Source organism: Anolis carolinensis, chromosome 2, assembly GCF_035594765.1.
Source record: "Anolis carolinensis isolate JA03-04 chromosome 2, rAnoCar3.1.pri, whole genome shotgun sequence".
NCBI classification, from domain to species: Eukaryota; Metazoa; Chordata; class Lepidosauria; order Squamata; family Dactyloidae; genus Anolis; species Anolis carolinensis.
In genome coordinates, this window is record NC_085842.1 from 26320888 (window position 1) to 26332446 (window position 11559).

Sequence of the window (11559 nt, forward strand, 5' to 3'; positions counted from 1 at the left end):
ATAAATAACCCCTACTATATACCACTAATGCCTGTAGGCAGATAGCGTTTAATATTGCCTTTAAAACACCATTAACAAGACTGTAACCAGTTTGGATTCAAACCTGACAGGCTGTAGCTGATTTAGTCAAATTAATATTTGGATTTTCTTTGCTTTTAAATGTGAACAGTGACAGCCATGCTGAAAGCGGGCACTGCTGACAGAATGAGCCGACGAAGCAGCACGAGCATCAAGGATGGTAATTTGCAAGAAAATTCCTGCCCTTTGCACATACTGTTATCATCATTGGCAATCCCTTGTGGCTGAGTCTGATCGCAGTACATAACATTTGAAGAAACTTATGTTCCTGCTTTGAAAGTGTTATTTTACTGTTTAATTGTGCAGTTCTTACTTTGAAAGTAGTTGTTCTACTCCAGAAACTTTGTTTTTGCTGCTGCCGCAAACTACGTTGAATTGGTTGAGACTCTAGTAGATGTCTACAACTGACATCAGAAGAGCTGCAAGACCACGAACAAGCCATGAGAGCAAAGACAAAGGTCCACCTAGAGGAAAAGTGTTCTTACTGAGACCAGAGTGAAGAGGGGGAGCCAGGAAGAGAGTTCCACCTTGTCTCGTGTGCCATCAGTTGGGGGCCCTTCTCCCCAGTAACATGCTATGCTAATAATATGATATAATATATATAATATACATATACTGTGTGTGTGTGTGTATATATATATATATATATATATATATATATATATATTATATAATATACAATATAATATACAATAATATAATATTATATATTTAATATTATATATTCAGCGTTAAAGCGCTGAGCTGCTGAACTTGTGGACCAAAAGGTGCCAGGTTCAAATCCTGGGAGCGGAGTGAGTGCCCGCTGTTAGCCCCAGCTACTGCCAACCTAGCAGTTCGAAAATATGCAAATGTGAGTAGATCAATAGGTACCGCTCCAGCGGGATGGTAACGGCGCTCTATGCAGTCATGCCGGCCACATGACCTTGGAGGTGTCTACAGACAATGCGGGCTCTTCGGCTTAGAAATGGAGATGAGCACCAACCCCCAGAGTCGGTCACAACTGGACATAACGTCAGGGGAAAATCTTTACCTTTACCTAATATATAATAACATCATATATTGTATATACATATAATATTAATAATACTGTTGTAATACAATACTAATAATAATACAATATAATAATATTAATTATATATTATATATTACACGTAATATTACAAATGATATTACAGTATAGTGGTGTAGTACAATATAGTGATATGTAATGCTAATATTGTGCTATGCTAATAATTTATTGTACGTACATATTATTTGTAAGCCGCTTTGAGTCCCCTTTGGGGTGAGAAAGGTGGGATATAAATATAGTAAATAAATAAAAATAAATAAATTACCATACATCAAGGAAACCACTGACTGCATTGGGGAACACAACATACAAACAATCTACAGACCCACCAAGAAAATGCAACAAAGTTACATTCAGGAAAGGATAAAAGAGATCCTCTAACCGCTGTAGGAATCTGATGAAGAAACCTAACCTACAGTCTACAGACCCACCAAGAAAATGCAACAAGAAGCTGATGAAGAAATAACCTACAAACATTCACACTTCCTCCAGCAGGCTAGAATTTTTTCTCCCACAGATATATAAACCTTCCACAAATATATAAACTTCACTAACCTAATTTCCAATATACCTCACAACCTCTGAGGATGCCTGCCACAAATGTGGGTGAAACATCAGGAGGGAATGCTTCTGGAACATTGCCAGACAACCTGGAAGACTCACAGCAACCCAACCTACATCAAGGAAACCACTGACTGCATAGGGAAACCCAACCTACAAACAATCTACACACCCACCAAGAAAATGCAACAAAAGTTACATTCAGGAAAGGATAAAAGAGATCCTCTAACCGCTGTAGGAATCTGCCATATACCATGGAGCTGTGGACAAGTCTACATAGGGACTACCAAACGCAGCAATGCCCAGAAACGAATCAAAGAACACAAAAGGCACTGTAGACTGATTCAACCAGAGAAGTCAGCTATATTAGAGCACTTGATGAACCAGCCTGGACATAGGATATTATTTGAGATCACAGAAAATGCTGGACCACTCTGACAACCTCTCTGCTGGACCACTCTGAATCCCCTTTTGGGAGATAAAGCAGGGTATAAATAAATATAATCATCATCATCACCATCTCCATGTCAGACTACACAGAGAAGCCATTGAAATCCACAAGTATGTGGGCAACTTCAACAGAAAGGAGGAAACCTTTCTGTTGGAAAATAAATAAAAACCATGAAAATGAACAAAAATCTGGTTACAGTATTTAAAAAACACTAGAATCAAGGCAGTAAATAAATGGGCTGGTTCTCACAATAAACCCAGGGACAGTATCCAAAATCTCCTTGCTATTTTTCAAGCTAAGAAGAACAAAAAGTGTCAAAAACAAAAACTAGACTAAAAAGTGTTGGAAACAGGGGACTTCCAGACAGCCAACAATCAAGTGCTGTCTCTCAAACATCTGTCAAAGGATGTCTCTGGGCAACAACAGCCAGTCTTTGAAGTTGCAAGGTTACTCAATGCTAATCAAACTGGCTAAATGTAACATTCATACTTGCTCCAAACAGACAAGAGTTTTTTCTCCTATGTAACACAATTTTTGTTCCTCGGTTATAAATGTCATTTCCTAATTGGTTCTATCAAAAAAACTTGGGAAATGTTTTTTAAACTGCAAAAACTTTTTTTGCAAGAGGGACATCCTGCAGCACATTTTGTGATAGTTTGTCAGTGAATATCTCATCAAGTCTCAACCAATTCAACATAGTTTGTGGCAGCCACAAAAATGAAGTTTCTGAAGAGTAACTCCTATTTTCAAAGTAAGTGCCACACAATTAAACAGGAAATAACACTTGCAAACCAGGAACAAAATGGGATGCTGTGTGTTTTTGGGCTGTATGGCCATGTTCCAGCTGCATTCTCTCCTGATATTTCACCTGCATCTGTGGCGGGCCTCTTCAGAGGTCTGTGAGCAGTGAGGAAAGTGGAGTGTATATATACCTGTGGAATATCCAGGGTGGGAGAAAAAACCCTTTTCTGTTTAAAGCAATAGTGAATGTTATAATTAACAAACTCAAATAGCACTGAGATGAAGCTGCAAAGTCAATCAGTGAGCATATCTGCATAGAAGTAGTCTGGGCTTGGTGCCTGGAGGTGTCCTCTGGGAAGTGTTAACTGACACTTGATTGTTTGCTGTGTGGAATTCCCCTGTTTCTGAGTGGTGTTCCTTATTTATTATCTTGATTTTGGTGTTTTTTAAACGGACAAGGGTTCTTTCTCCCTTCCTGGACATCATTACACTCCACTTCTCACTGCCAACAGAACCTCTGAACATGCCCGCCACAGATGCAGGTGAAACATCAAGAGAAAATGCAGCTGGAACATGGCCATACAGCCCAAAAAACTCACAGCTACCCAGTTATTCTGGCCATAAAAGCCTTCTACAACAGGGAAACAAAACATTTCAATTTTTGTTACATGGTGTTGTTACCTGACTTCTAGTTCCTACAAACCATAGACTTGTGCTGAAGGACACAGCGATTCCCAGAGAAATATGCTCTATGGGAATTTCTAGGTCCTAATGCAGATCTTCTTAGACTTTTTTCCCACTTGTGACCCCTTTCCACCCCCAAAAAATTCACGTGATCTCATAGAATAGGTATATAAATCAATAATTAATAAAAAAAACAAATCAGCATATGCAAGGCATACTACACAGGCCGATTTTCCTTTTTATGAAGAACAAGTGAAGTATCTTCAGCAGAATCCACTGTAAACATTGCAGATAAATTCACGTAAATGTCTAAAACAGCCACTAGATTACACTTGGTCGATTTTTCTGCACCCCATCATGGAGCAGAGGGCCCCATTTGGGCTCAAGACCCAGTTTAAACAACAGTGTTCTGTTTTAGCTTTTAGGCCCCGTCTACACTGCCATATAATCCAGATTATCAAATCAGATAATCTGCATTATCTGTGTTGAACTGGATTAAATGAGTATACACTGCCATATAATCCAGAGGCATTCCACACAGCCATATAACCCAGAATATGAAGGCAGAAAATTCCACAATATCTACTTTGAACTGGGTTATCTGAGCCCACACTGCCATATATTCCAGTTCAAAGCAGAAAATGTGGGATTTTATTCAGCTGTGTGGAAGAGGCCCCAGTTCAAATCAGGTAATTTGGGATTCATATGGCAGTGTAGAAGGGGCCTTAAATTTTTCTCACTCGCATCATTTTCTGACTGAGAAATATTGACATGACTCCAGGCATACGAGTTATGTATATAACATAGTCATAAAAATCAAACATTTCTGGATAATAAACCAGCATTTGCAAAGATTGCTAAACAGGTTGATTTTCCTTTTTGTGGATCACATCTGAGGCCCCTTCCACACAGCTGAATGCAATCCCACATTTTCTGCTTTGAACTGGAATATATGGCCGTGTGGATTCAGATAACCCAGGGCTCTTCCACACATATAACCCAAAATATCAAGGCAGAAAGTCCCACAATATCTGCTTTGAACTGGATTATCTGAGTCAACGCTGCCATATATTCCAGTTCAAAGCAGATAATGTGGAATTTTGTTCAGCTATGTGGAAGGGGCCCCAGTTGAAAGCTGATATTGTAGTATTTTCTGCCTTGATATTCTGGTTTATATGGCTGTATGGAAGGGCTCTGAAGCACCTGCTCTGTAAACACTGCTAGTTGTTGCTAACAGATTAGTGGAAATGCGTGGCATTCAGAAACCTAAGTGTTGCCATTTTCCCCCCATAATCCCAACATTGAGTTAAGGAAGACCCCCAACAAAGGCTTCCCTTTTTTGCCCCTGCAGAGGTTTAGGCGCCTTTTCTTTGCAAGGTGGGAGTTATAGTTTCAGAATACGCCAATGTCTTTTGAAGCCGCGGGAGCTTAAAGGTCTCTTGGATTCCACTTCCCGGCACGCTCTACGGCCCAGCCCCTGCCTTTTAACTTCCTTTCCCGTTGCACTCTGGGGCTTGCAGTCCCTTCTCCCTGTTCCCCTGCGCCTTTTTGGCACCAAAGAACTACAGTCCCGCGATGCCTCTCTGCCAGCGGCAGGGGCGCATGCGCGGTTGAAGCTAGCCGAGGCCTTAGAGGTCCGAAGCTTGTTTGCGCCCCGGCTTCCTCTCCTTGAGGCAGTTTTGCCCCCTGGGGTGAGTTATTGGGGGGATAGGTTTAGGGAGTTGTTCCTCGGGAAACAGAGAAGGGGTGGGGAGAGGGGTTCTGGCTTTGTGGAGTCTGTGCTTGGGGAAGAAATAGGAAGTGCTGTGTGCTGGTCTCATGTTTTTGGCCAAAGGGTACGCATAGAGGTGAAGCTGCTTTGCGGAGGGGGTTCCTCTCATTTCCAAGGAGGAAGAAGGGCTCAGTTCAAGCAGAAAGGCGTGGGGCCCCATCCTCACTGCCATATAAGGCGGTTCGGAACACAGGAAGCAGGGACAGGAGACCCCCCCCCCCAAACCTAGGCCCTATCCGCATTGCCACGTAATGCATTATAGGGTCAGTGTCAAAATAGATAATATGTTCCAAAATGGCCATATAGCCCGAAAAACTCACAACAACTCAGTGATTCCTGTCTTCAACAACAGAATGTGGTTTAACTGTGCTGAACTGCATTGGATGAGTCTACAGCAGGCATGGGCAAGCTTCGGCCTTCCAGGTGTTTTGGACTTCAACTCCCACAATTCCTAACAGCCTACCAGCTGGTAGGCTGTTAGGAATTGTGGGAGTTGAAGTCCAAAACACCTGGAAGGCCGAAGCTTGCCCATGCCTGCTGTACATTCAGATAATACAGTTTCACTGCACTGAAGTGTATTAAATGAATTGCACTGACGCTATTATGTGGTTTCAAAATTACAGTATATGACAGTGTAGATGGAGGCCAAAGTTTGGGAGTTCTCTGTCTCTTGTAAACAGATATACAGAAACCATTTAGTTAGTACATAATGGGCGAAGCCACTGAAAACTGCACCAGTGGAGCAGGACTTCTAGAGAAGCCTTCCACAGAGTTAGTTTCTGGGTAAGCAGGGAGAATGGCTAGCTGGGTGAGTGATGGTGAAAGTGTGGTTGCTTATGTCTCTGTGTGTGTTTCCAGAGGGCGGGAAGATGAGTAGCTCTGAAGAGGTTTCCTGGATTTCCTGGTTCTGTGGCTTGCGTGGCAATGAGTTCTTCTGCGAGGTGAGTGGGGAAGAGGCACCTACACAAGGTGCATGTGGGGCTGCGGGGTTAGAAATCTCCCTTTTCAAGATTCTATTATATATGGAGCCTGTGTTATGCAGTTAAAAAGGGTTTGGCATTCTGTGAAAAAGGACTCACAAGTTAGTTAAAACTGTGGACTGTTCTAGCAAATAGTTATTGGTAGAAATTATTGAGACTGAAGGGATGTCAGCAGTCATAATGATTTGATGAACCAACCTGGACACAGCATAGTATTTGAGAACACAGAAATACTGGACCACTCTACCAACCACCATGCCAGATTGCACAGAGAAGCCATTGAAATCCACAAGCATGTGGACAATTTTAACAGAAAGGAGGAAACCATGAAAATGAACAAAATTTGGCTACCAGTATTTTTAAAAAACTCCAAAATCAGGACAGTGAATAAAGAACAACACTCAGAAAACAGGGGAATTCCAGACAGGAAACAATCAGGGCCAACTAACACCTCATAACAAAAGATTCCCCCAGGCAGGAAACAGCCAGACTTTGAAGCTGCAAGGCTATTCAGTGCTAATCAAGGTGGCAAATTGCAACTTTCAGACTTGCCTCAAACAAACAAGAATTCTTTCTCCCATCCTGGACATTCCACAGATATATAAACCCCACTTGCCTAGTTTCCAGGAGACCTCACAACCTCCGAGGATACCTGCTGTAGATGTGAGTGAAACATCAGAAGAGAATGCCATACAGCCCAGAAAACTCACAGCAACCGAGTTATAATGACTACTTCTGTTCATTCTGGAATTTACCGTCTATATAAAATAGGCTTTCAATTAAGCAACACCCTTGGGGATTGGCAGATGCCCAATAAATGTACTGTCTGGTTGCTTGAGACTTACTATTAAATATAGACCTAATAAAACTATACCCCATGCTATACCATGTAATACCATTGACTTGATATAAATATTGAAATACAGCAATTAAAGTCAAGTTAAAAATAAAAACAAATTTTACTTAATGCCACACAATTTTGCCATATTATAAAAATGATGTTATTTATTTATTTATTTAAATGTCTGTTTTTTAAAGATTTTTTATGGTTGATTGAGAGTTCTAGTTGCATGAGTTCTGGTTAACTGAGAGTCTTTTTTTCTAGGTGGATGAGGACTATATCCAAGACAAGTTCAACTTAACTGGTCTCAATGAGCAAGTTCCCCACTATCGTCAAGCTTTGGATATGATCCTTGACTTGGAACCAGGTGACTTGTCATAGCATTTCTTCTTGTTTGCTTCTTGGGACTACAGGTATCCATACAGTATGGAACTAATTGTTGCCCCTGTTTAGGTACTTCACACCTGTCAGTATCACAAGCTTTCTTCAATAGCTTCAGATCAACTGTGTCTTCTCATCTTTATGTGCATTCTGGCTGTGCCATTCACACTTGCATGGTTGATTCCATTGTGAAATTATTTCTGTGCATGAAGAGAACTGTTTTGAGTGTGTATGATCCATGTTCGTGTTGATATTTGGCAACAGAGTTAGCTGAGTATGTTCTTGAAAACAGATTTACTTGCCTAGCACCGCAGGTACAAAATGGCTAAGCAGAGAGACACTTCAGGGGTGTGCAGAGCAATCTTGCTATGGCAAAGCAGCTCCGTTTATTTTCAGATAAATTATATTTGAGTTTTAAGATATTGATAGTTCTGGAAAATAGTGTATAAATTGATTAATCAATATCAAGTCGCACAAAACTTTTTGTTTATTTGGTGTTGTTCTAAGGTACAGTCTGTTTTTTCCCTTATGTGCTTTTGACTTTTCTTTCCTCTGACAGATGAAGAGCTTGAGGACAATCCCAATCAGAGTGACTTGATTGAGCAGGCAGCTGAAATGCTCTATGGGCTCATCCATGCCCGCTATATCCTCACAAACCGTGGCATTGCGCAAATGGTAAGGCTTTTCCGTTGTTTCAGTAGTTGCCCTGTGATGCATTCTTAAATGTCCTGAGGCAGCCACTCCCAGACCAGGGGAAATGAAACTGAAGAGAGAAGGCCCCTTGAACCCCTGCCAATACATACTTTTGAAGGCAAGTTTAGCTAACCAAATATAGATCATGCGCTTCATATTAACCTCCAGAACCAAGCAGTAGCATTTGGTCTTACATCATTCCACTTTACATAGTCTAATTTCTGTTTCTGTCACTTTTTGTTCTTCTTAGCTTGAAAAATACCAGCAAGGAGATTTTGGCTACTGTCCTCGGGTTTATTGTGAGAACCAGCCCATGCTGCCCATTGGTGAGTATTTGTTTTTAGAAGCAGGGAGTTGGGAGCTAATAGAAGAGTTATAAAGTTGAAGTGCATTCTAGAATTATTGAGGGGTTTACAAAACATTAAATGAATGCAAAAAATAATTGGAATGATCAATACTTAAGGTACGGAGATTTGAATACAAGCTATTTTCCAGTTATACTATTGAATCACCCATTTAAAAAGCTTATCAACCACTACAACTGGGATGCTAGAAGCAGTTTTGGTAGTTTTGTCCTCAGAAATCCACATTTCCTAGCTTCACTTCAAAGTTTCTGGTTTTCTTCACTCTTAGGCTTATCTGATATCCCAGGCGAAGCCATGGTCAAACTGTACTGCCCTAAGTGCATGGATGTCTACACCCCCAAGTCTTCCCGCCACCATCATACAGATGGGGCCTATTTTGGGACTGGCTTCCCCCACATGTTGTTCATGGTGCACCCCGAGTATCGGCCGAAGCGGCCAGCCAACCAGTTTGTGCCCAGGTAAGAACTTTTCAAGCAATGTTGTTTGTACATGATCCAGAAGACAGTGAATAGAGGTTTTGGTCTTTCTTTCCTACTGTGAAACATCACCAACGACCTATTGTATCACATTTGGACTATTTCTGAGTCTCGGGCCCCTTCCACTCAGCTGAATAAAATCCCACATTGAAGTCGAATATATGGCAGTGTGGACTCAGATAACCCAGTTCAAAGCAGATATTGTGGGATTTTCTGCCTTGATATTCTGGGTTTTATGGCTGTGTGGAATGGCCCTCAGAGAAGCTTCAGTTGATGCAAAATAATTGAGATTGCTGACTGGTGCAAAATGTTGAATCCCTCTTACAGCAGTCCCAAAGGAGATTGCACTAGTTGTCAAGTTATTTTTTGGATTCAGAGCCAGATTTTAACTTGTATAATGTTTGTATGAGAGACCGGCTGTCTAATTATGAGGCTATTTGATTGTAAAGAGCAAGAAAGATATACCATTTCTTTTCAAGACTCATTTGCACAACAGGCTGGAGAGCTTTTCTTTCCTTGCTTCCAGATTGTAGAATATACTGCATCCAAGATTATGATTGATCTTTCTCTCTTGGCTTTCAAAAAAGTGCTAAAATCCCAATCAAAAATCACTTTTTTTTAGTATGTAGTTTTTTGACTGTTTGAGGAAGTTTGAGGAAGTTTAGATTTGTGGATGTCACTTTGTTGATTTTTGTTCAGAAAGAATGGAAAGGAAAAATAAAAATGATGAAAGAAAGCTAGAAAGCAGGTTTGTTTTTTGACTGGACCACTTTCAGCCAATTCATTTATTTCTCTTTTAATACTTCAAATTCAGAAATGCCTGTAGAGGTTTCTGCATCTGTGTGTCAACTTCCACTATCTGCTTTCGTTTAGTGAGAAAGCTGAAAGGCATCTATACTATAGAAGAGTGATTCCCAACCTGTGGGTCCCCAGTGTGCTACTTCCAGCCAGTTTACCAGATGTTAAGATTTCTGGGAGTTGAAGGCCAAAACATCTGGGGATCCACAGGTTGACAACCACTGCTGTTGAATGAATGTAGTTTGAAACCACTTTAACTGCCATGACTTAATGCTGTGGAATCTTGGGATTTGTAATTTGGTGCGGCACCAACACTCTTTGGCACAGAAGGCTAAAGACTTTGTAAAACTACAGTTCCCAGCACTGAGCCTTGGCAGTTTAAATAGTATAAAACCTAGTTAATTCTACAGTGTAGATGTACCCTAGATGGTCTAAGAATTTATTTGGAATTGGTGCAGGTGAGGCTCAGTGAAACATCCTTTGGGATGGTGCATGCTGCCGCTCAGCCTTTGACTTGCCCCAAAACTTATGCAGCCTTGGGCATGTAGAAAAGCACACCTTTTCATGTAATTCAGATGTAAAGAATTTGCATAGACCTAATTACCATATTTTCTGAGCATGCCTTAGGACAGCACAGTCAGCACTTTTACTTGGCCCATGCCCCTATTTATAGATGTGGAATTTTGGCTATTTTTAAACTTAAGATAGAGCAGGGCTTAATTTTTTCACATCTTAAACTCCAGCTATCTCTAGTTAGTAGAAATACAGAATGATGCTCTAATTTGTTTGTTAGTTTGGCTGTCCTAAGAAGTCCTTTGCCAACCTTTCCCTTCAGAAGATATGTAGATACAGTATGAGACTCTCTTTTGCTTCTTATATTCAGATCTGAGACTTTATCCTTAGAATAATCTAGCACTCCAAAATTTAGGAATCCAAAATTTTAGCAAAAATATTTGGTAGCCATTTGAAAAGGGATTTACACGCTTCCTTCCCACTGTCATTTTAACCCTTCTACTTTTCTGTTTCAGACTCTATGGATTCAAGATCCACCCTATGGCTTACCAGCTGCAGCTTCAGGCCGCCAGCAATTTCAAGAGCCCAGTCAAAACTATCCGTTGATCTTCTACATCCAGGTGCCCAGGTCCTGCTGTGATAATCCCCCTTTAATCCAGTCAGGGCTGCTTATACTTTGATTTTGGGTAATGTCCACTGTGGACTGTTTTTGCCACCCTCCAGCCTGATTTTTAGTCTCATTTCTGGTGTGTGATTTAAATTAATAATCAACAATTTCTGTTATTTTCCCCAAAACACAGACTGTGACACACAAATACAGTAACCAACTCGATTGTCATGATTTTGTGGGGCTTTTTTTCTTTTTTAAAAATAAAATACATTAAAAATGTAAAATGAGAGCATGTGTCTTTTTACTGTTCTAAACATGAGAGGTGTATTTAAAAAGAGGAAAATTATCTTTATTGTTGAGTGTTCCAAGTGGGAGCAATTAAAGGTTAAATAATTTTAGTAGAAAATAGCTCTTGCATGTATGAATGCTATTTATCACACCTGTGATGAATTATATTACGGGTAGTCCCCAAGTTATGAACAAGGTTCTGTAGATTTGTTCTTTAGTTGAATTTGTATGTAAGCCAGAACCAAATCCTTTTTAA

At 40.5% G+C, this 11559-nt stretch overlaps 1 protein-coding gene across 2 annotated transcripts; it reads left to right on the top strand.

Annotated features, from left to right (window-relative positions):
• Window positions 1-218: 218 nt before the first annotated feature.
• On the top strand, window positions 219-11299 carry csnk2b (casein kinase 2 beta). Of its 2 annotated transcripts, none has more exons than XM_003217969.4 (7): window positions 219-238; window positions 6217-6299; window positions 7444-7546; window positions 8120-8235; window positions 8504-8579; window positions 8887-9076; window positions 10921-11299. In XM_003217969.4, exons 2-7 carry the CDS (start codon window positions 6228-6230, stop codon window positions 11009-11011), a joined length of 648 nt encoding a protein of 215 aa, XP_003218017.1. In that variant the 5' UTR covers window positions 219-238; window positions 6217-6227; the 3' UTR covers window positions 11012-11299. The 2 variants fall into 2 exon arrangements, with proteins under 2 accessions (XP_003218017.1, XP_062829731.1); XM_062973661.1 differs by lacking the exon at window positions 219-238 and adding an exon at window positions 5128-5278.
• The last annotated feature ends 260 nt before the right edge of the window (window positions 11300-11559 follow it).

Excerpts from the sequence above, each read along its gene's own strand:
- csnk2b (XM_003217969.4), top strand. The coding sequence starts at position 6,228 with ATGAGTAGCTCTGAAGAGGTTTCCTGGATTTCCTGGTTCTGTGGCTTG. Across the intron at positions 8,580-8,886 it reads CCAGCCCATGCTGCCCATTG|GCTTATCTGATATCCCAGGC; the intron begins GTGAGTATTTGT and ends CTTCACTCTTAG. Across the intron at positions 9,077-10,920 it reads GCCAACCAGTTTGTGCCCAG|ACTCTATGGATTCAAGATCC; the intron begins GTAAGAACTTTT and ends TTTCTGTTTCAG.